Source organism: Phocoena sinus, chromosome 1, assembly GCF_008692025.1.
Source record: "Phocoena sinus isolate mPhoSin1 chromosome 1, mPhoSin1.pri, whole genome shotgun sequence".
Classification (NCBI taxonomy): Eukaryota; Metazoa; Chordata; class Mammalia; order Artiodactyla; family Phocoenidae; genus Phocoena; species Phocoena sinus.
In genome coordinates, this window is record NC_045763.1 from 163,348,388 (window position 1) to 163,373,285 (window position 24,898).

The 24,898-nt window shown below is 44.2% G+C and overlaps 1 protein-coding gene across 2 annotated transcripts in view; it reads left to right on the forward strand.

The window, feature by feature from the left end:
* Positions 1 to 2,126: 2,126 nt before the first annotated feature.
* The window catches only part of LBR (lamin B receptor), a 35,004-nt gene continuing 12,232 nt past the window's right edge, over positions 2,127 to 24,898 (forward strand). The window contains exons 1-7 of one of the 2 annotated variants that reach the window (XM_032630087.1): positions 2,127 to 2,607; positions 15,693 to 15,870; positions 17,472 to 17,687; positions 19,645 to 19,728; positions 19,986 to 20,178; positions 21,523 to 21,719; positions 23,610 to 23,664. In XM_032630087.1, the coding sequence (XP_032485978.1) occupies positions 15,706 to 15,870; positions 17,472 to 17,687; positions 19,645 to 19,728; positions 19,986 to 20,178; positions 21,523 to 21,719; positions 23,610 to 23,664 (910 nt within the window). In that variant the 5' untranslated portion in view covers positions 2,127 to 2,607; positions 15,693 to 15,705. Of the gene's footprint in view, positions 2,608 to 10,688; positions 10,828 to 15,692; positions 15,871 to 17,471; positions 17,688 to 19,644; positions 19,729 to 19,985; positions 20,179 to 21,522; positions 21,720 to 23,609; positions 23,665 to 24,898 lie in introns of those variants that run through there. The other variant, XM_032630076.1, reaches the window with a different exon arrangement.

The following is a 24,898-nucleotide window of genomic DNA, read 5'->3' on the forward strand; positions in this document are numbered from 1 at the left end:
AGGTTTTCAAGATCAAGCAAATCCACAGGCTTAAACAGGCAGGTTGGCTCAAGCCACTGAAACGCCCTGAGACACAGGGTGGGGAGGGACGGGGCACCCACGTCTCCTTCATCTCCTGTCACCACTGATCCATGTGCTTCTCACTCAAGTCAAACCATAAGGAGGGCTGTTAATTTTTAGAGAAAATCAAACTATTTTTTAAAAAATCAAATTGCATTCTTGTAAACACTCTTCTGACTCTCCCTCCCATTCTGATGGGACAGGGTTACACTCTGGGGACTCTTTATCAGGTGCCAGGACCTGGGTGCTTCTCCGGAGGGCAAAGACTCGCTCCCCTCCTAAGCTTCCAACAGTAAAGGCTCCAGTTCGTTGCCGACTTTGACCCATCAGCCTCCTCTAAGATAAGCTTCCGGGTTTTCACGTTGCAACACACACCAAACCGCAGAGGTTATGACTTCTCTGTGTTTCTCCTCTCGTGAACCACCAGGCAGAGCAACAAGCCCTGCCCACTTCCTGCTCACGTGTTTGGTCTGCAACGACCTTTTATTCCATGAAATGAAGTCAAAAGCAAACCCTGAACAATAGCCAGGCGACTCTGTGAGGTGGACACTCCAGCCTGGTCACCGACTCAGCACTGCCTTATCTTCAGAACAAACTGTAACAAATCCCAGCCAATCCCATAAACTGCAGGCTTTAGGAATGAAATATGGATTAACTCTACTCTTATGCATAAAGATGTTGATCTTCTATCTCTCGTATTTCTTTTTTGTCCCTTGGTGGTGTAGCTGAGGCTCCCAGGGGAAGTGTAAAAGAAAGAGCTTCTGATAGAAGCAGATATGGAGAGTTTGGAGGCTGGGTTTTTGTGACATCAAATAGCCCTGCAGGAGGCTGTTTTTTTGTTGTTGCAAAGAGCACAGCCTAAAAAGACAGCTGCACAAACAGCAAGCAACTGACTGGGTGTGTTCACCACCCTGTGCACAGCCCTGTTTGCCAGCAAAGGGGATGGATAATGAGGTCACAGGACAAGTCCTAGCCTTCCTGGTGCCTACAGTTCACGAGACAACACCCACATCAAGCCACCACTCTCACTGGGTATATAATTACTGGTTCTGAGGGGGTGGGGCAGGCTTACCACCAGGGACATCTTGTGCCCCGTCCCAGCTCTCTGGGAACCAGCTGGGATTTCAGCTGCTCTTGGCTGGCCTCTCTTAGCCCCTTGTAGGTAACCATGGGCTCTGAGTCACTCTTGGTTTCTCTTCCCAGCTCTTCCCACTTACTCTTTGTGTCAACCTGGCAAGTCAGTCGGCCCTTTTTTTCAGTTTCTTCACCTGCAAAATGGGTATAATGTTCCCACCTCATCGGACTGTTGGAAGGATCAATTTTCTTACCTTTCTCTCATTCCCCCAAGTGTTTTTGTTTGTTTGTTTTGTTTTCTTATCCATCCAACAAATCTTTATACCATGAGCCTATACCAAGGCTAGGACACAAAGACCACTAAAATGATGAAACGGTGCACATCTTCAGTTTGGAGTTAGAGGCCAGCACACACATCACGCTCACTGACGTGTGGTATTACCAGTTACGAGGAGGGACATGCAGCATTAAGTCTTTTTTTTTTTTTTTTTTGCGGTACGCGGACCTCTCACTGTTGTGGCCTCTCCCGTTGCAGAGCACAGGCTCCGGACGCGCAGGCTCAGCGGCCATGGCTCTCGGGCCCAGCCGCTCCGCAGCATGTGGGATCTTCCCGGACCGGGGCACGAACCCGTGTCCCCTGCATCGGCAGGCGGAGTCTCAACCACTGCGCCACCAGGGAAGCCCAGCATTAAGTCTTTATTAGCCAAGACATGCCCTTCTGCTGGCAGTGCTGGGCCTCATCCACATGTGACAGCCCTCCCATCTATACTTGACAGCCTTCTGAGGGCTCTGGCCGGTTGGCCCTTTCCTCCTCCTTGGGACAAAGATGGTGCCTCCAGGCCCTGTCATGCTGGAGTGCTTGTCATGTGAATCAAGCCTTTTTTGTTCTTCCTATTTAGAAACTTGAAACAAAACAAAGGGGGTCAGATATTGTTTTATTCTCTCTGAACTCCTTAGGTGCGTGACAGACAGAGAAGTTTCCAGCGCCTTTGCTTTCGGTTTCATCTGTTCACTGCAATAAGGTTCTAGAAGAGTTCCTGAGCTGTGCATCACTTACCCGTGCCAAGAACCACACAGACAGTCCAGACTTATGCCTTGAAAGTGAACCTGGCAGTCCATCAACTTCTAGCTACTTTTTAAACATCCTCTGCTCCATCCTCTTGGTTTGTGGATTATAAATTGTTCTCTTCGTGGAAGAAGTAGAAGCAGAATTCTCCCCTGCCACAGCTGGCTGAGTCAGAACCAGGAGAGGGAGTTCAGGGATGTCATTAATTAAGTGTATTCAGAATTTCTAACACTTGCCACACGGGCAACGGGAGAAAACATTGAAAGATGATCCAAATCTTACCGACAGGGAGAGAAACTCGTCATGAAACGCTGCTGAGCTTGTGGCCAGATAAAGCAAGTTCACGTCAACATGGGCTTCGATGGCCATGCGATTTTCAGGAGCCCCAAGTCGGATTGCCGAACCTGGTATGTACCACGCCCCATGTCCTCCTCTCTCTACCTGAGGCGAGTGCTTTCTTTCTGGACCCAGATCATCAATCCTCAGTGAACACCGACCTGTTGGTAAGCTCTTAAAAGCCCTGGTGTGAACTCAGTGAGTATTCCTTGACAAATCAACTTAAAGACAGAGGACGAGGTAGAGGCCTTGGTTTGTATGTGGTGGGCAGAGAGTATGCTCAAGTAATTTGAAAGGCTTTCTTCACGGTCCCTGGCATTTTAGAATCACCTGGTGATTGCAAAATCACCATCAATACAAGTATTTTGGGCAGGGGGAGTATATTTTTGGATTTGAGGTATTTCCAAACTCTAGGAAAGACATTTTTCCAATTTAGTTACTCTAAGCTCTTTTAGGGACGCCAAAGAACTTATCTGGTTACAAAGTAGTCAGTCCAGTGTCACTGGTATCAGGGATTGGGTGATGATTTTCCAGCCCGAAGTGTTAATTCAGGGAACTGGAACCTCAGTCTCCTTCTTGTGGGAGGCTGTGTTCTGAGCCATAGCTAGCTGGCTCCACTAACTTTTCCAGGCAGTCTAATTCCAGGCTGCCATGTGGATCCTTGTTGGAAAGGCTTGTTCCTCAAAAGCAGTGTACTTCATCCCCCTTCCTGCTATGAACTTATATCTCATTTAGATAAACATAAAAATTCCAGGCACTACTGGAATTTGTTGTAAAATTTGTTTTAAGTTTTCTCTTCAAATTTCTTCCATCGTAACAGTTTCATACATATTTGCTGAATGAATGACTTAATAAATTAATGAATCAGAACTATTTAGTGATTGCTTATTGTTAAATTTAAACCTCACAAATGCGCCGTGAACGATGGGTATTATTTTCCCCATTTTATAGATAAACGGTCTGAAGATAAAGTTTAAGGGCCTGAGGTCTGAAGTGTAGGAGGAGAGGTGAGGATTCAGGAACAGGTCTCCCAGTCTCTGAAATCCACATTCTCTGTGGGACTCCGTCCTGCCAAATCAGTAATCCTCTGACTCAGAGCACAGGCTCCGGACGCACAGGCTCGGCGGCCATGGCTCACGAGCCCAGCTGCTCCGCGGCACGTGGGATCCTCCTGGACCGGGGCACGAACCCGTGTCCCCTGCATCGGCAGGCGGACCCTCAACCACTGCGCCACCAGGGAAGCCCTCCTCTGACTCTTTTAATCATGGGTTCTTGGAACTGAAAGGGAACCATCCTGCCTCTTAGTTATCATTTCCCTGTGTATATTCCAAAGGTTGATGTAGCACTGGACTTTAAATGCTTATGTGTCCAAAAAGTTTGCCCTGCAAAACATGTACAGCCAACATGCTTTTACATTTCTCTTCCCTCCTTGGAAACCGGGCTGGTTAACTGTCGCTTCACCGGCCTCTATTCACACATTCACCAATGAAAAAATGTTTCCTTGCTTTGCAAAGGACAGTCCCATGAAAGAGCAAACATGTTGAAGCTCAATTCTCCTCCTCCTTGAATTAATTATCCTGAGATGAAGGTAACTTGAGGCAATAGGTTGCTTTTGTGTTAATTTACTATTATTAATATTTTAGCTCTTTTCAAGTCATATTTTCCTAAGGAAATGGGAAGAGTTTGTCACTTACTTGCAAACATTTTTCTTGCCTTGGCCTAGAGAAGTTAGAAAAATTTTGATCTATACTATATACGACACTAACTGGTATTGTACTTTAAAAAATGCATGACACAAATACTTCATAGTCTCTTAGCGCAATAATTTTTAATCTAATGGGCATATCCTGAATCAAAATTTCTAGGGTGCCTTGTGTGGTTTGATAAACCATATATGATATTATAAAAATATTTAAAAATCATAAATATTTTAAAAATTATTTATTTATCCCACGAGGTATGTGGGATCTTTGTTCCCGACCAGGGATCCTACCTGCGCACCCTGCATTGGAAGCATGGAGTCTTAACCATTGGACTGCCAGAGATGCCCCCATAAATGTTTATTTTATTAAAACATTGGTAGTACCACCTTACACCCCTTAGGATGACTACCATCAAAAACAAACAAACTAAAAAACCCTAGAGAATAGCAAGCATTGGTGAGGATGTGGAGAAATTGGAACACTTGTGCCCTGTGGGTGGTACACTGAGACGGAAAACAGTATGGAGGGGCTTCCCTGGTGGCGCAGTGGTTGAGAGTCCGCCTGCCGATGCAGGGGACACGGGTTCGAGCCCTGGTCTGGGAGGATCCCACATGCCGCGGAGCAACTAGGCCCGTGAGCCACGACTACTGAGCCTGCGCATCTGGAGCTTGTGCTCCGCAACAAGAGAGGCCGCGATAGTGAGAGGCCCGTGCACCGCGATGAAGAGTGGCCCCCGCTTGCCACGAGTAGAGAAAGCCCTCGCACAGAAACGAAGACCCAACACAGCCAAAAATAAATAAATAAATTTAAAATGCACCGTATTCCAAATCATTGTATAAAAATAAAATTATAAAAACAAAATAAAAGGAGGGCTGTATATTCGTAGATATGACATTTTTGATGGGTCCTGCTGTTATGCTATCTTGAAGGTTAATGCTACGGGAAGGCTTATTATCTTGTACTTTTGGTACTTTGCAAATGGAATCATTCTGAATGGTCCAAGATAAACTTTCCTTCGTTACATTACATAGACAAAAGATTATTTTACTGAGATTTCAGAAATCTAAGTATGTAAAAACTGTACTCATACAGGCAAAAACGGCGTTTTGTTCCACAGTGTGACTTACCCTGGAGAAGACTCCAGTTCAGAGTACCATGACTTGCTTTGCTATAGCAGTGGTTATCTCTGGGATCCTAGCCTTCGTATCAAACATAAACAAGCAAAGAAATATCTTAAGTAACTTAGCATGAAGATGCAATTTTTTTCTGCCAAACCATTCATGTCAAATAATATTTAGAGTTGTTTAATGGCTATTCAAGCTGGCTCTGTACAGCTTTCAAATACATCTATATTGCAATTACATTTCATCCGTTTTAACAGATATAATATTCACATATATGGTTCGTCATTTATGTAGGTGTGTGTTCTGAATAAAATAATACACTACTGTGCTCCAAATAGGTTTTAGGTTGTACAATCCGTTAGGATGCACTTGCTCAAGTAAAATGAAGAAAGTTAAAAGAGTTCTGCCAATCTGATTTTAAGCATTCATCTCTAATATTTTGTATCATCACCCTCAAACCTGTGTTAAGCAGATTTAATTGTACTGGATGCTGCAGTAAATATACTACAAAGGTTACCGTGATCCTGCTCTTGCTATCTCAAAGTGAATTTTCTAAGACAGCCCCTTAGAAGAAGGAAGGAAGAGGAAGACATACAGGCAATTTTACAGAGTCCAGAATTAGGGCATCAGAATTAAGAGTCGTGGCGGAAAGGATCAACAGTGGAGACAAGGGTAAGTTTGCACACCAGGTGTGCTCAGAAGAGCATAGTCACAGGGGTCCTGTGACCCCAAAATGTAGACAAAAAGCCCACGAGCCGTATTCTGATCAGCCTGTGAAGCATCCAGCTGATATGACAGTGGGGTCATATAATAACTGGGAGTTAATGGCCGGCAGAACCAAGAGGCTGCCCCGGGGACCAGGGGGGCTCAGGCGGTGGGAAGGCCAGATGCTCCGGACCTTAGACCTGGGTTAGAATTGCCGCTCCAGCGCTTATTTGCTGGGTGTGACTTGGTGCAAGTTTGTTGACCTGAGTCTCAGTTTTGTCATCCTAGAAATGGTGATAATGAGAACTGTTTCACTGAGTTGATTTGAGCCATAAATAAGATAAGGAATGGAAGTGCTCTCCGCACAGCAAGGTCTCATTACACATTAGTCCCCTCCCCACATTGTCCCTTTCTCCACCACCTGGATGCCAACTGCAGGTGCTCCCCAACTTTTCCTAGAGGGCACAGAGCAGTTTTAGTGAGAGGGTTGGAGCAATCACTGAAGAGAAGTGTAGGTGTCAAACAGTATCACTGACGGCTAAGGCTTAGCTTTGGCTAGAAGTGAATCAACATGGCATTTACATATTACATAAACGAGTACGCTCTGTTCTACACTCGAGCCCCCAGTCTGCCCCAGACAGACTCTGGGTAGGAGGCAGGGGTGGAAGGCTACCCTCAGGGACTCACAGTTTAGCAACTGTGCCAACACAAACCACGCACCTGTGTTCTGCAACCCCACGTGAAACATACGGTAGGTTCTTAATTGAAACATATTCTGGATTAAAAGAGATGAGGGCACAGAGATCAAGACCAAGGCAGAGGGGAATTCCCTGGTGGTCCAGTGGCTAAGACTCTGCGCTTCCAATGCAGGGAGCACGGGTTCGATCCCTGGTCAGGGAACTAAGGTCCCACATGCCATACAGTGCGGCCAAAAAACCCCCAAACAAACAAAAGACCAAGGCAGAGGGAAGAGCAGCCAGCATAGTGGATAGCGATGGCGAGGAAGCAGGACCAGTGGCAGGGGGCAAGGGAGGCACAGAGGGGAGGGAATTCAAGCTGTGCTCCCAAGGCAGAAAGCTTCTTCATCTACCCTAGTTAGTGGGAACAGTTAGTGCCAGCGAAAGTTCCATTGCTTCTTGCCTTAATGCAGCCTCGTAGAAGCTTAGTAACTAGACCAAGAGGGAGAAAATTTACTTAGTCCAGCTTTTAGAGGAGCATAGATGACACAGTTTCATAATTAACTAATCATTCATTTCTTTAGTGGGGAGAGATGCAAAGAGGAATAAAATACGGTTCCTGCCTTCCAGGATGCCCATAATGTCAGGTGTATGTGGGAAGTGCCATGCAGACAGAGAGACAGGGGAAGCTTTGCTGAGATTCTCAGAAGAAGGGAGAAGGCATTCAAGCAACATGTCTGTGGCCCCATTAGAAATTTTGTAGAAATGGAGGGTGAAGCGAGTGGGAAAGGTAAGATAGGCATAAAAAGGAGCAGAAGGGGCTCACCCCGGCAGAGATCTATGAGGGCAAGAGTTTCTGAAGCGCTTTCCTGTATGTCATGCTATGAAGTATAAATTTTTTGCTGCAGAAAAATAATTCGGGACTCCCAACACATCGAAACAAATTTTACACTAATTAAAAAAAGTTATTAATCAGCAAATGTTAAAAACAAAATGTTTGAATAATAATTACTTTCTGAACAAAGGATCTTTAAGTTATAAGATTAAATCCGGTGAGTGGGTTAGATTTTTCACTTAGAATAGTATAGACCAAAAGACTGAAGGTACAGCAGTTTTATATTTAAAAAAGCACTACAGGAGGATTCAAAGGATTTAGTTACTTAGATAAAAAACAACAAATGCGGGCTTCCCTGGTGGCGCAGTGGTTGAGAGTCCGCCTGCCGATGCAGGGGATGCGGGTTTGTGCCCCGGTCCGGGAAGATCCCACATGCCGCGGAGCGGCTAGGCCCGTGAGCCATGGCCGCTGAGCCTGCGCGTCCGGAGCCTGTGCTCCGCAACGGGAGAGGCCACAGCAGTGAGAGGCCCGCGTACCACAAAAAAAAAAAAAAAAAAAAAAAAAAAGAAAAACAACAAATGCATTAAAATTTTATTGACACATACGATAGTCCAGATCCTCTGGGAAACAGAGCCAAATAATGGGCACAACAGAAGACAACACACTGCAGTTCTTGTATTTCATATGTAAGGTTGGTTTCCTGGCCCCATGTGTGTTTTTCGGCTGGTTTTTTTTTTTTTTTTTTTTTTTTTTTTTCTTTTGCGATACGCGGGCCTTTCACTGTTGTGGCCTCTCCCGTTGCGGAGCACAGGCTCCGGTCGCGCAGGCTCAGCGGCCATGGCTCACGGGCCCAGGCACTCCGCGGCACATGGGATCTTCCAGGACCGGGGCACGAACCCGCGTTCCCTGCATCAGCAGGCGGACCCTCAACCACTGCGCCACCAGAAAAGCCCTTTTGGCTGTTTTAGTGGCAGCGCTGATGGGCTTTGCTTCTCCACTACTCCCTTTCCTTGTAAGTGCAGAAGGGGACCGTGACACTGATGGCCACTTTAACACCAACGCCAAGACACAGCTCTTCAAGTGACTTTTTATATATTTTGAAAATTCACAGATGGCTAATTGTGGTTGACAAGCATCTCTCTGAGAACTAAACTGGGAAAGTCTCCACTCCCAAATCTACATAATTTTTGGTAGTCTCTAAAAAAAGAAGAGGAAAATACCAACAGTTCCTTTTCTGAGAAAGTAGCCTAGATATTCATCTGATTTTTTGAAATATGCTCCAATCCACTAACTAGAAGTAAACAATAATTATTCTTTAGTTTCTCTGATGTCAAAAGCAGTTCTGTTTTAAGAATGTCTTTAAAAATTTATAAGGTAGAATGTTAACTAAGCTAACTCTAGTGATTTACGATCTTTTAATTTCATTTTGTTATGACGAGACTTTATAAACCTGACCTTTAAAATGAAGTGTGCGTGTTTTTTAATGAATCTTCTTTTATTTCATAAGTGGAAAAATCCAGGAAATGTGTACCTCAAGGGAAATCCAGTGAAATCTTAGTTCTGTGTAGAAGATAGGAGAAAGGAATAATGAAGCACTTCATGGCTATTAGGAATAGTTACTATCTTAGGTCCCCCCATACTCGCTACAGTGTTTTCATTTCTGTGTCATTTGCTGCAAAAAATGAGGTAGCGCTAATACTATCTCACCTTAAGGGCTAAGACAACTGAGGCTGAGGGCTTTGCCAAAAATCACAAAGGTTTTCTGACTTTGAAGTGCAGTGTGCATTCCTATAGCTCAGATTTCCACCCAGGGCAAATTTGATGACAATGACCATTTGATGTCAGAATTTGTTCTAGGGAAAAGGCTCGGAGGAACTCATTCACACTGGATGTGAATGACAGAGAAAGCTCAATGTATTTTTTTTTTTTTCTTATTTTTGTAGTAGTAAACCTGGGTGTTTTGTAGTTATTAAGTGTGAGAAAACGAGAGCTCTTGCACCCGAAGCTGGGCTATAAATGGTAAAGCCTACTTATTATAATTTAATGGATAGTGCTTCCAAAATAGAAATTCACTTAAATTTACCTAGTAAGTTAGGTTAACCTAGTAGTTGGGTTAAGAAATACTTTGATTAAAACCACACTGCAAAATGGGGAACCTCAATGGATTGCTTTAAACTCTTGACCTCAAAGGAAGGAAACAAACTAACCAATAATGATAACTTGGAGAGAAAAAAAAGGTTTAGGATCCAAAACAGATTCGGAGTTAACAATGTAATGATTCAGCATTTTGGAGGCCAAGTGAAACCAGACTTGTGGGATGCCCGTCAAGTGGCATCTCACTGTGTACTAGCACAGAATTTTCTCTTCCACTCCGCACGTTGTTGAATATCTTCTACCATATCTCTGCAGGACCTCCACTTAATGTTAATCCCCCTCCTAACAGCAGTCGGCCTAGGAACGCTGCGAGCTGTAGGGAATCCTTGGACATTCTTTACCAACCCCCTCCCACCCACTGGCCCCACTGCCCCCAAGCTGCGGTCCAGGTCAGTTTCTACCGACGTGCAGCCATCGCCAAGACAAAGAAGCCCCAGATTGCCTTCGTAGCCACTGCTTGGCCTGGGGTCTCCTGGTTTTTTTGTTTTTTTTAAAACACGGTAAGGAGAGCAGTAATAGTGTTTTAGCAAGAAGTACTTTCGGTCTCGGTCAATTGATCTTTAGTTATCACTATGCAAATTTACTTTATAGCCCTTATATATTTCTCGCCAAGCCACTTCACACACCAATTTCCCTACTGTGCATCGCCAGACAACTGTGGCAAGTGCCGGGAGGGAATGGGCGGGGAATGCGCGCGGTCAGCGGGCTAGAAGAGTGCCTGGGCTGCTGAGATAAGGCCCGCTCAAATATGCCTTCTGGGCCGCACCACGGATAGACCCACGGGGATCCTCTTCCCCCCATCGCGGGCCTTGACGCAGGGTGGGGCGGGGCGGGCGGACGCGCCATGTCTCAAAGCCAATCGACAGCGCCGGGCGCTATTCAAAAGACCGAGGGCCCAATGGGAGCCCTGGGAAGCCAGACTGGGGGGGCGGGACGAGGAGAGGGCGGGGCCGGGGGGGCGCGCGCCCGGGCTGCGGGACCGCGGGGCGCGAGAGCGCGAGAGCCGGCAGTGTCGCGCGCGCGGAACCGCCGCCGGGTAGCTGTTCAGCAACCCTCCCGGAGCTGTTCGTGTTCCCGCCGGAGTCCGGAGCAGGTGAGCGCTCGTACCCACGCCCCGCTCCCCACGGCGCAGTCTCCGAGGGGCCGGGGGGAGGCCCGCAGGGCGGGCGGGGCGGGCGCGGCGGGTGGGCAGGGGTTCCTGGGCGCCGGGCCTGGTGCCGCGGCCTCGCCCTCCCCTTCTCCGAGTCGGTCCGTGCCGCTGCTGGCGAGGCTGAAGGTGCGTCCGGCCCGGCCAGCTGCGGAAATGGAGCTGCGGTTTTAAATTGCAGACGTTTCCCTCCATTTTGGACGCGCCGCGTCGGTGTAAAATGATGTTGGCTGGGGAGGATGAGTGGGAGGGTGACCCACCCCGGTCCCTTTGTCCCCGCCCTGCAGCACCAGCCCTCCCAAGCCGGCTCCGAGCGCCTTTTTGACAGATTAGCGGGTGGCTTGGTGGGCCCTGCTCTCGGGGAGGCAGAAAAGGCGCGGCAGCCTGGCGGACGGGGAAGTGGGGTTGCAAAGTTGCCTTTAATTCTCGCTGGTTGTCACTGGCCTTGAGGGTCTTGGCGGTCTCTGTTCGGCTACTCTCCAGTGCTGGCTGCGCGCGTTGCATTCCCTCGCCCGGTGTTTCCGCACACTCAAGAAACGAGTACTTAGGCAGGTTTGCGTACTCCAGCTAAAGCTCGATCCTATTTTTTCATCTTTTTAAAGGCTTTAAAAAAATTCTTCGTAATGACACCTTCCGACACTGGCAAGGGACACTTAGCGCTTGATGGCAGAGGGCCTGGTTCCAGGCGGTTCCATCAAAATGATTGCACAGTCTGGTCGGGAGTCAGGCTGTGGATACTCAGAACGACCCAGTAGATACATTGGACAGCGCGTGGACAGTGCAAGGGTTCAGCCTGGAGCGAGCGAGCTTGCTCACGGGCTGTGGCGGGCATGCACCCGGCCGGAGCCCAGGTAGATCCACGCTCCTGGTCCCAGCCCTTAGGGACCTTGCAAATAAATACGTGCAAATCTGTAATTACACTTTGTAGCAACTGCCGTGGAGGAAAAGGTGTGTGTGCGCGCGCGTGTGCGGGCGCACGCGCTAATTTAGACTGGGCACCAAGTCCAGTTTAAGTTTAGTTTCTGAGAGCTGTCTAGGGAGGAGGGAAGAGAGTGAGTAGGAGGGGAATTATTGTTACCTTCAGTTCTTTCTATTGCTTAGGGGAGAAGTCAGGCCGTGCTGCCCCTACAGCCAAGAAGGTGGCGTTTCTTCTGCTTTCTGCGACAGGGGCAGGAGATAGGCCAGGGGTTCCTGTTTGGGTTTTGCCTGCCAGGCCAGCCTTGGGCCCAGGTGTTGAAGAGGGAAGCTGTCAAACTTCATTTGAGCTTCCCTTTCTCTGCCACGTTTAGACTAACTTGGGAAAGTGAGGAAAGATGACCAAAGGCCTCTGTAACACTGCGATCAGCAGAGAATAGCACATTCAGTTGTGCTGATAAACAGTAACATATTGGAGCTGATATGTGTGGGGATTCCAGTGCCAATTGCCACTGAAGTTAGCAAGCATGTTGTGGCTTAATAGAGAAAAGCCTGAGGGTCCCCATGTTTCCACTGCTAATGGGGAATGGAGACATTGTGTTCAGTAAACAAAATCTTTCTTTGCCAGCCTACTTGGCTAAAACCTCCCTTCTGAGGGAGGCTGATCCCTGTGTGTTTTGACTCCATCAGGTGAGCATAGCGAAGTGCACAAATGTCCTGGGGCTTTTCTGTCCTACCTGGCTAATTCACTCCTGCAGAATTAGGATGTGATGCACTGTGTGACACTTGTGTGTGGATCTTGTGCAAAGTGGAGGTGCACATAATGTTGGTAGTTTCGCCTTTTGGAACATTTGTGTGTGAGATAGTGGTCTCCGAAGGAGTGTGCTGGTTTGTTCCTATTTTTTCTTTTTTTCAGCCATTACATGAAAGATCGTTATCGAGTCCCAATTCCTAACTCTGTTTTTAAAAAAGTTTAGAGACCTAACAGATATCCACCAGCTATCTTAATTTGTTTAACCCCAAATATTTAATTGATATCAGAAAAACCTCTCTGGCATTGACCTGTGTCCAGTATTGCACAGATACTGTGTGTGTGGTGTAAAATAGGTACAACGGAAAGATGCCAAAAAATGAATTTTCCAAAAAGGACAGAATCTGCTCAAGGGCCTTTTAAAAAATCCAGGTGGCTCCTAAGTCCTGAGGGCCTGTGTTTCAAAAGTTTACAAAGAGTTGTTTGAAACTCGGATGGCATCTTCACGTAGAAAGATGTAATTGCCTTCTGCTAACCCTGGTTGAGCAATGTCAGAGAACTAGTACTAATAGCAGTGGTTTGATTTTAGGGGGTCCGAGGAGAAGGAGGGGGCACGAGAGGAGGGCACATTTCCTTCCTCTTTCTTAGTGTTTGGAGGCTCAGAGCGAAATGTTGAAATAGGCAAAACTTGCTGTTGTCACCTTCCTTTTTTGTGCCCCTCCTCCGGGTCCCAAGGTGTCTACCGCCCTCTGCTTCCCAAGTGCCCCTCATGTGACTCCTCAGCCAGGTGTGACTTCATTCCCAGAGTGTCTGGGGTCCTCCCCGTGCCCCGACCCCCCCCCCCCCCCCAGCCCAAACCTTCTCATTACCACAGTGATGCTATCTCAGGTAGGTTTGGGAAGAAAGCCATCTCTTGTACCTAATGTGTAAACGGACTGACATCCTCTAATCACCACCTAAGTCTCTGTGTTTTCTTTCATCTACTGACCTAGCTCCTATCTATCTAAGCAAGTGAAGCTTGTGAAGTTTTTTCCTCAGGCGATTAACAGTGAAGAAATGTGGTGCTTGGGAAAGACATTTTCTCAGGAGGGGTGTGGTAATCTTTCTCCTTTCTTAACTCTGGAGAGTCTTCAGAAGTTCTCAAGTGTTGTTTTTGTTGACAGGAGCCGGGTGAGGATTGTATCTTTATATGTCCAGAGGATGTTTCGGGAATTGCTTAGTTGGTGGGATGAGGGTGACGTAAGGAGAGATTTTTGGGTCCTCCTGTCTGCTTCTTAGACGAGGCCCAGCTAGTTCAGTTGGTGTTGGAGCTGTCGGCAGGCACTGGTTCTGTCCTGTGGAAAGGTGAATCTGCTGGTCCGAGGAGGGAGAAACATTACTACCTAAGAGCTTGAAGCACCCAGCAGTCAGTTGATGTTTGAAAAACAGGCCTCATGTAATCCTGCAGATTGCTTGTGGCTTCTTAGAGTGTTGTTTTCATACCAGGCTTCATGGGCCACGTTTCGGTTCAGTGGAGAAGAGGGTTATAACTGGGGGTTGATGTCTGCTGTAGGCTTTTGAAAAAAGAGCTAGGATGCTGGCCCAGGTATGTGGTTGGCAGTTACTTGGTAGGCATTTGAGACTTCAGCTGTTAAGACTTGAAAGCTTGGTGAAAACCCCAAATTTGCTATTCATTTTAGATTTGGAGTTATATTGTCTTCCTGTTGGTAGGTTATAGTAATGCTAATTAACACAGCCTTGATTTTCCCAGTCTGTTGCCTAGTTTACTGTTTTTAGTAAAGGTAATTTGTTAAAAATTAGATAATACATCTTTAAAGCCTTTGTAAGACTACAATCATCCCCCCTTATCTGCAGTTTCACTTTCTGAGGTGGTCACCTGAGGTCCAATAATATTAAATGGAGAATTCCAGAAATAAATAGTTCACAAGTTTTAAATTGTGTGCCACTCTGAGTAGCGGGATGAAATCTTGGGCTGTCCCTCTCTGTCCAGCCTGGGATGTGAATCATCCCTTTGTCCAGCGCATCTTGCCCATTAATCACTTAGTAGCCATCTCGGTTATCAGATCAGCTGTCGAGATATCACAGTGCTTGTGTTCAAGTGACCCTTATTTTACTTAATAATGGCCCCAAAGCACAAGAGAAGTGATGCTGGCAATTCAGATATGCCAAAGAGAAGCTGTAAAGTGCTTCCTTTAAGTGAAAAGGTGACAATTCTTGGCTTAATAGGGAAAGAAAAAAAATCCTATGCTGAGGTTGCTGAGACCTATGGTAAGAACAAATCTTCTGTCTGTGAAATTGTGAAGAAGGAAACAGAAATTCATGCTAGTTTCGCTGTTGTACCTCAAACTGCAAGTTACGGCCACAGTGTGTGGTTAAGTGCTTAGTTAAGATGGAAAAGGCATTAAATTTGTGTCTTTAAGATATTTTGAGAGAGAGACCGACCACCTTCCTATAACTTTTATTAAAGTATATTGTTATAATTGTTTTATTATTAGTTATTGTTGTTAACCTCTTACGGTGCCTAATTTATAAATTAAACTTTATCATAGGTATGTATGTATAGGAAAAAACACAGTATGTATGGGGCTCTGTACTATCTGTGGTTTCATGCATCCACTAGGGATGCCTGGGGGTCTTAGAATATATCCCTCTTGGATAAGGAGGGGACTACTGTATATGCAGAGTTATCAATCAGAAAATGTGTGTCCTTTGTGAGATTGTGCCTTGTTAATTAAAGAAGTATAGTTACTGTAGGTGGGTAGCGTTTTGCATGGTGCACATCATTTGGAGCCTTTATGTTTTGTCATATTTAATCCTTAGTGCCACTTCCGAGTACAGTGGCTGTATAAAGTGATTCCCAATGAGATATGGTGTAGCAGAAGGAACAACCTCTATGTCCTGACTCTGCCTCTTCATGCCATCTGTTTCTATGCCCTTGAACAAAACAGTTAACATCTTTAAGCTTCAGTTTTCTCACCTTTAAAATAGGAGTTGTTCACCCGCTCCTCTAGAGGCTTTTGTAGCCTGAAAGTCTTGACCAGTTAAACATTTTGGAAAGTTGTATTTTAGCGTTTAATCTATGAAAAAAGACAAATGTAAGTGAGTATGCGCTGACTCTAATTTTTTAATTTTTAAAACTATTCAGACTGATTTTCAAAATGCCAAGTAGGAAATTTGCCGATGGTGAGGTGGTAAGAGGTCGATGGCCCGGGAGTTCACTTTATTATGAAGTAGAAGTTCTGAGCCATGACAGCAACTCCCAGCTTTACAACGTAAAATACAAAGATGGAACTGAACTTGAATTGAAAGAGAGTGATATCAAGGTAAGCACTCTTTGGTTTACAGAGCATGTTTATAATGGTTGGGAAATCACTGTAGGTGTGGTTTTTAAGCTTTAGAGCAGTCAGGTCTGGCTCTCTGCAGGCATAGGGTCACTCTCCTGCTTTAGGTCAGATCCTGTTTTTTGGCTTTGGGAATGTATGAATGAGGCACAGTGCCCTGTTGCTAAGAAGCTGTCAGTCTGCTGAAGTCAGACACTTACATCGTCCTCTCCCTGGTTTAATGCACTCTGTCATTCTGTGACAGTTCGTCGTGCGTGGCGTTGGAGCACATCAAGGGTAGGGAAGGGCACTGGGTTTTGGGGAAGGCTTTCAGAGCTGAGTGCTGAGGACAGATAGGGAAAACTCAGATGACGGGGTGGGGGGACTTCCACAGCGGACAGCATGCCAAAGGCTTGGGTCGGGGGACACAGACGACCAATGCTGAAAGGGTGTGGTGGGCGAGGGCCGGAGGAGGAGAAAGAAGGAGCTAGAACTGGAGGGGTTTGGGCTTCATCCCAGACACCGAGGATTTAATCAGGAGAGTGACATTAATTAGATTTGAGTCCAAGGATTCTCAACCTATCTGGTGAGGACCTGAGCTTGCAAATATCTGGTTCATGGTATAGAAGTATTTACGTAACATACCGTAATTACTAGGCAAATGGGGGAAAAAAAAAGGTACAAAATAAAACCCTAACTTTTCACTGTCAGATTCAATAGACATAAAATTGCTTTGTCAAAATGCTATAAAAATTGCTGCCCATCTCTTCTCAGTTTCATTCCTTGCTGCAGGTCAGTAACAAACAGTTCTTGAGCCCGCAGCCTATGGATCACAGTCTGAGTGCTCTAGACCAGGGGTTGGCAACATTTCTGAGTAAAAGGACTTGTAAATATAGTTCGTGCACTGCAGGAGCAACTGTGGACATGGCTGTGTCCCAATGCAATTTTATTCATGGACACTGAAATTTGAAGTTCACATGACTCTCACATGCCACCAAGTTTCATTCTTCTTTTGATTCTGTTTGCAGTCATTTGAGAACTGTCAAGCCATTCTTCGCTCCTGTGCCACCCAAACTGGGTGGGAGGGATTTGGGCAGGGGGGTAGTTTGCCTTCCTCAGGTCTAGGTTCCTGGAAATATTAGGAGTAGGTGAGGGCAGGGTAAAACATTGCTAAGTAACCCAGTCTTGGACGCGTTTTCAAGATCTGACCGTGTTTTATTCAGAGTGAAACTGAGACGAATTTTCTTGTTATTGTTTGTGTGCTAATTTTTTTTTTGTCCTATCATCTCAGTTTTAATCAATGTTATTTGTGTCTCTTACATATGTTATTAGGAAAATGTACAACTGCTTGGTTTAGAACATTCATTTCCTGGCAATACCTTCAAAGAAGAGTTAGGGGTGGAAAGTCTGCTTTGGTCTCAGGAGAGACGGGTCATTATAGCTGAAGCTGTTATTGGCCTCATCTGATGGATGCTCAGATCCCATGAGTTCCCAGGGTGGTTTTAGAGTCACTGGCGCAGTCACTGCCATTGCTGCCCTCTGGCAGTGTGGGTCTGCGTGTGTTATGACTTATGGTGAAGCTCTGCCTTTTCTCCTCCCTCTAGCCTTTAACCTCCTTCAGGCAAAGGAAAAGTGGCTCAACTTCCAGTTCTCCCTCCAGACGCAGAGGGAGCCGCTCCAGGTCGCGCTCCCGATCCCCTGGCCGGCCCCCAAAAGGTTCCCGCCCATCCGTCTCAGCTTTGCACCAGGCTGACATTAAGGAAGCAAAGAAGGAAGCAAGGAAGGAAATATTGGAAGTTAAACTGACTCCACTGGTATTGGTACGTGTGTTTGGGAGATCTCCAACTTTACAACAGTGTTTAATCTGCCCAAATCATGTCTTCCCCTTTATGTGTACTCAAGTGATTTGCAGTTAATAATATTAAAGATTACATTAAAAAATGAATGTTTGGAAGAATAGAAGGTATAATGCTTTTAAATACCATGAAAAAGAACATTTTTAAGTTATGAGTGCAATTTAATATTGTGGTTTTTTTTAAAAAAAGCAGTGTTTAAATTTGAAATAGATGTAGATTGAACTGAATAGTTTTTATAGTGAATAAAAGTTCATGTAGAAAATAATGAGACATAACTGTATCTTATAAAAACATATTCTTGCTGTCTTAGTATCATTGTACTTGATTGCTTTCCCTATTCAGAGATGATACTTTTAATGGAATTTACTTTCAGAGTTCAAGGTTGGAAATATTAGGTAGGGTGTGCAGAGCCTGGAGGACCTTGCACAATGAACATTTTAGATAGTAGACCAAATTGAAATTATAAATAAACAGAATTGAAGAAAGGTCATTGTTTATTCTGTTCACTTAATGTTACCTCTTTTCTGGATAAAATGTACACAGATTTTTGATAACCTTAAAAAACTGGATTATTACATAGTGTTTTGTAGTCAGATTTTTAAATTTTAAGATGTTGGGCATAACCTTCTGTGTTGTATTTTCCTGCATCACTTTTTTTTTTTTTTGCTGTACGCGGGCCTCTCACTGTTGTGACCTCTCCCGTTGCGGAGTATAGGCTCCGGACGCGCAGGCTCAGCGGCCATGGCTCACGGGCCCAGCCGCTCCGCGGCACGTGGGACCTTCCCGGACCGGGGCACGAACCCGTGTCCCCTGCATCGGCAGGCGGACCCTCAACCACTGCGCCACCAGGGAAGCCCTGCATGTAGCTTTGACATCACATCATCCTTATTCTTTTGGACTCCTAATTGTGATCTTTGCAGTACCTTGCCTCACTGTGTGAATACCCCGTCAATTTGCAGTCAGTACAGTTCAGGGTCAGCTGACTAGCTGTGTTACAGGATTACATTTGTGGTTGCTGTGGATTACACGTTGGAACTTTGAAAAACCGAGAGTGTAGTTTTTAGGTGGGTCCGTTTGCTGCTAAGTGGCTCGTTGGCACTTTGGTAAACTTAAGTATATGTTGAATGCTGTCACTGCTCAGTTAGACCTTGATTTGAACTAGAACTTGATACTATATTAATGCCGTCTTTTGACAGCTGGCCTCCCAAAAGATATATTTGTCTTTTTAATTAATCTGTCAGTGACTTTAAAAGAGCAAAGTCACCTATTTCAGCCATACATTGCCTGGAAAATGTTTTGTCAGCGAAAGTCCTTCCTCTGTACAGTCAGTAAGAAATTCCCTCCACTGCTTGAAGAGAATGACATTCAAGGAAAGAGACTGAATTGAGAAAGGAGACATTAGGGAGAGAAAATGTAAGGTTAAATAGAAATAAGGCAGATGAAATTCAGAAAGTAGGCAGTTTGTAGGTTACTAGTAATACTCCATAAGTAGCCACTATTTCTTAATTTCCTGTTATTAGCTGTTTGGGGGCCGTGAATGTCTTTTCCTCTTTTTTTTTAACCAGTTAATGAGCTGATTTACCAATTTTTACTGTATCTACCTCTCATAGTGAATATTATTAGAGCATCTGTTATCGAACAGTGAAATTATAAGATTTAGTCTAATTTTGTTTAAAAGATGGAAGATCTTATGTGGAAACCTCTACTGTAAGAGCCAATCTTTTGAAGATTGGGAAATTCTAATCAATTTTATTCCATTTCATTTTTTTAAAAAGTGGGCTGAAATTCTTCAGCATTACGGCTGTGAAAATCTTTGGTTGGTTTTATTGGTTGGTTTCACAATACTGAACTTTTACCATCATGTACCTTTTTACTAAGTTATCATTCTTATGGTTAAAATGTTTTATATTCTTCAATTTAGAAGCCATTTGGAAATAGCATCAACAGATATAACGGGGAGCCTGAGCACATAGAGAGGAATGACATACCTCACAAAAACACGCAGGTACAAAGGGGTTCATTTTCCTCTCAGGTAATTTTTTTCCTTGTTAAAGTGACTTTCTCTGAAGAAGCACATTGAAAACCATCATTTTTCTTAGAATCTTTTCTAAGATTCTGTTCTTAAATTAAGACTGAGTATAATTTAACAAATTTATTCTTATTAGTGTATATGGCTAGACTAAGAGGCTGAATTACTTAATGTGGTAGCATTAATGATACTTACTGACTACAGATATTTAATACTTTTTATTTTTTAAATAGGAAAAATTCCCTTTGTCACAAGAGAGTAGTTATATACCTACACAGTATAGCCTTCATCCACGAAGAGAAGAGGTCAAATTAAAAGAAATAGATTCAAAGGAAGAAAAAATTGTTACAAAAGGACCTACATCGTTGAGAACCTTTGAAGCGACAGCCACACAGCAGAAGGACTTAGAATTTGGAGGAGTACCTGGTAGGCATCAGAACCGGCCTAGGGAGGGCAGGCAGGGTGGGCAAACGCTGGTTGCGATAAAGTGAGCAGGAAAGGGCTTTCTCTGAAGAAATCTGAAGGCGGCCAGGTAGTGAGCCAGGTGGGAGCCTGGGGAAGAGTTTCCAGTCAGAAGGGACAGCAGGTGCAAAGGCCCGAGTAGGAGCATTTTTGAGGGTTATCATGGAGTAGAAAGGGTGCCATTGTGGCTATATTTGAAACTTTTAGCAATCTTTTTTTTTTTTTTTTTTTTTTTTCGGTACGCGGGCCTCTCACTGCTGTGGCCTCTCCCGTTGCGGAGCACAGGCTCCGGACGCACAGGCTCAGCGGCCATGGCTCACGGGCCCAGCCGCTCCGCGGGATGTGGGATCTTCCCGGACCGGGGCACGAACCTGTGTCCCCTGCATCAGCAGGCGGACTCTCAACCACTGCGCCACCAGGGAAGCCCTTTAGCAATCTTTTAATAGGTTTTGAGCAAAGAAGTGCAAAGAAGTGATGAAAGGAAGGTTGGTATGACTTGTATATAGGAAGGACGGTGAGCTATTCGTGACTGGGAAATCTGCTAATAATCAGATCTCAGTGACAGGGCCTGGCTTGGCAGTAGCACTGGGAATAAGCTGCATGCATCCAGTGGGTTCATGGTGTCTACACTACCTGTTAGACAGGTTGCTCTTGAGGGTCAAAGATCTGAAGCATTCAGAGGCTTGGAGTTATTAAGTGGGTGGAGCTGGTGAGGTCTTGTGACTTAGTAAAAGAAAGTACTTCTTGGTTAAATGGTTCAAAATCCTGCATGGCTTAACTGCTTTGTATTTTGTAATTTATAACCCTTGGCTAACTGAATCTGTTAAAGATGGTGTCCATTATCGCTTAAAAGTCTGCACACATGTAACGTGAACGTGATACTATTTTAATTGTTGGAAACTTAGGGGTATAAAGTTTTTTGTTCTTTAAAGATCAGACCGATAGTTTTTAGATGTTCCAATCTTCAAGTTTTTAGATGTTCCAATCTTCAGTTTGCTGGAGTTTCAACATGTTTGCTCCCATAGTGGTTGGATTTTAAATGTTTTAGAGCTTGGTTTCTGAGGTGGAATTTAGCTCTTCAGTGCTGGGCATTTGCTGTTTTACTACCTTCATGCCTGTGGTTGCTTTCCCACAGGATGTGACAGGTAGAGTTAAGACTTTCTAATGATGCATTAAAAATTGGTTTCAGACAGCTAGCCAGACTTGAGTTTCGACCTTAGAAATTCAAGTGATTTTTGAAAAGAATAAAATAAATAAAATAACCTGGATTGAAATTAGAGCCTTGAATGTTCACTGATTATTTTGCAGGTGTTTTTCTCATCATGCTTGGCCTGCCTGCTTTCCTCTTCCTGTTGCTGTTGATATGTAAACAGGAAGAGCCCAGTCTTCTGAATTTCCCGCCTCCTCTGCCAGCTTTGTACGATTTATGGGAAACCAGGGTATTTGGGGCCTACCTCCTCTGGTTTTTCCTTCAGGCTCTGTTCTACTTACTGCCGATTGGGAAGGTAAGGGTTTGTTGGTGGGGCGTATGGTATTATGAGATTTTCTTCCCCTCGTTCCCATGTTTATATAAAGACATTTATAGTAGTTTTAAGGTTAAAAGCTGTCCTTGGTCATAACTACCCAGACTTACTTAGTTTTAGTTTGTTAAGCGTTTACTCTTGTATTCTGTAACACATACTTATTAAGCGAAACTTAAAAGAATCTGATTGAGGGTTCTTGTGTATCTTTCCAAACCAAATAGAGAAGAATAAGCCATTTTTCAAAATAGCCTGACTAATGGTAGAGGTGGCTGGGAAAAAAAAATTCCCTCTCACTATATGTCATTTCAGATGCAGAATTTTAAATTACCAGTTGATAAGCTACTGAGCTCAATGGACTTTAGTCCGTATCTTTTACTTTTTCTTTTTTTTTTTTAATATGATGAGCTTCTGATTTTCATCTCTTTCAGAAATCTGTTGTCTGGACCATTGAATGTTCTTTTCAGACTCATGCAGTGTCTTTAAAACTTGTCCTCATTGCTAAGTGTAGTTTTTTCTTCTTTCATTAGAATACTCTACTTGGATATATTTAAAAGAACATGAGATTCCCTAATCAATAAATAATTCATTTAAAGATCTTGTTCTTAGAGCTTTGCAAGTTTGCCAACTGTCTGTAAACCAAAGGATCAGTTTTATTAGGAGTGGCAAATGCCAGTGATAGGAGGATAGAGCTGCAGACTTGAAATACTTTGGAACCTCACCATAACATTGGCTCTTGTGATGTGAACCTTCAGGTATTTTTGTGATAAGGCTCTAAAGTAAAAAATCACAAATTCAGATAAACTCAGGTAAAGCTAGTTCAAACTAGATAATATTTATTGAGAAAAGCAGTTTTGATGGTTAAAAAATATATATGTATATGTCTGTATCTATAGCTATATATATAGATAGCTATATATCTATTTTTTTCCCCACAGACTAAAACCCAACGCAGTAGTTGTTAGATACCTTTAATAGATAAGGATCATTTGAAATTAGCCTGTGGGGTTTTGCTAACCCTATAATCTCAGACAGATACTACATTTCTCCTGGGTTCCCTTTCATAGCTAATGAAAGGGTAAAGTAGTTTGGCCCAAGGCAAGTGATACTGTATTAGTATTTTACAATTTATAATGAATTGCACTATTTCTGAATAGTTATTTTGGGGAGTAAAATGTAGCTGCCGTTGGGCAGGTGGACTTTTTCTCTTAACTCATCCTGTTCAAGTAGTGTGTTTCTTGAGTACCTTTTTTATGGGGATGCTGTGGGTGATCCAGATGAAGAGATGAAATGGTCCAGTGGACATGCTCTCGGTCTCTTATTGGAGATAAAAGAATCACATGAAATGATTGAATAACTAAGTGAGCGTATATGTATCAATAGCAGAGCAAGTAAGTATATGAGTCTGTATCATCAAATAGCACATGGGCCTTGGGATTGGGTAAGTGGGGTTGAACCCGATTGAAAGGATGACACCAACGTGAGATAGTGGAGTTGTATTCTGCTTTGTAAGCAGTGGGGAGTCATTGAAGAGTTTTGAGCTAGAGATCGACTAGATGTACATGTTTTTGAAAACACATCTAGTCTTGTGGTGGGACATGGGATCATTGGGGGAGAGTGGCTATTGCAATAGTCTCAGTACACGGAGGAGTCATTACTAGATTTGTATTTGAGATAAATTCCTGAAGGTGGAATTACTTTACCTAAGGGCGTGCCATGAAGATTTTTGAGACTTGTTACTAAAGTTTCCTACTAAAAGATGATCCTCCTTCTTGGGCATGTTGAAATTTAGGTGATTTTACAAGACATGTATATCATGGTAAAGTGTTGTGCTTTTACAATTTTAAATTAAAAAAAAAAACCTTTTCTTTTAAGGTTGTAGAAGGAACACCTCTTACTGATGGAAGAAGACTCAAGTACAGATTAAATGGTGATTTTTTTTTTTTTTTTTCCAAGACTCAAATTGATGACTTGATAGCTCAGACTTTTGGGTGCTGTACTCTTTAAACTGTCAAAGCTGATTATGCCAGAGGAGGAAATGGTAAATTTCTCTCAGTAGTCAGAAGAGCATGCAAGTAAACTGCTTGCACCTGCAGTCGATATGTCAGAATTATGCCATGTTAAGTAACAAGCCACTCAGTCACTGTTTTCCACTCTGCAGTTTTATTTTCTTAATAGCATTTATCGCTCATTGAAGCAATTTTGACTGTGTATCTTATCATCCTGAGTCATCCCCATGGCCTAAGAAGTTCTGCACCGATGTGGGCTTCCTGGCCACTCCTGCCCTCCGGAGCTCTTGCTCTTTTGCTCCAGCCACTGGCCTCCGGGCCGTCTCTAGGCTACATTCTCAGTGCTTTTGCCTGGAAAACTTTCCCCCAAAGTGTTGGCTGCTTCATCCCTGATGTGTCTCTGCTCAGAGGAGCCCTCAGATCCCTTTCTTTCCTTTACCCTGCTTTATTTTCCTCTATGACAGGTCTTCCTGACATCAGTGTACTTGTCTCTTCACTGGGGTCTCCCCACTAGAAGGTGGCTTGTGGGCAGGGACTTGGCTGTGTTCATTGTGGTACCCTTTGTGGTGCCAGCAAAGGGACTGGCCTGTAGGAGGCGCTTGTTGGTAGGAGCCCTGAGTGGATGGAGTGGAAGTCTCGATGAGCGTCTCAAGAAGTGGGCATTGTCCCTCCTGACGTGGGCACCTCCTGGGGTAGGAGTTTGTGCTGAGTAAGAGGAACAGTCCACCTTTGGCACGTGAAGACTTTGATAAAGTACAGTTCACCTGCTTTTAAGAAATACGGGTATAGTGTAGTTATCCTTAAATGATTTTCCATTTTAACTAGACTGGGTAGACTGTTTTCCTTTTCTTGGGAATTATATTGTAAATTTTAATTCTTGGCCTGTTTTAATCCTATCACTTCTCACCTTTCGAACTGTGGATACTTTTTTCAGTGACTCATCTAGCATCCACTGTATCTGAAATCGCTCGACTGGGCTCTAAAAGGGAAGCCAGAGGTATTTTAGATGACTGCCTCTTGTGCCAAGTGGGTAAGGCGTTGAACCTAGCTCTGCGCCCGACCCCTGGTAGATGCTTAGCACTGACTTGCTGCTACTGTCAGATACTTTGTTTACTTTTACCAGATTCCTTGCTGCTGGAACCAGGTTTAGAATCT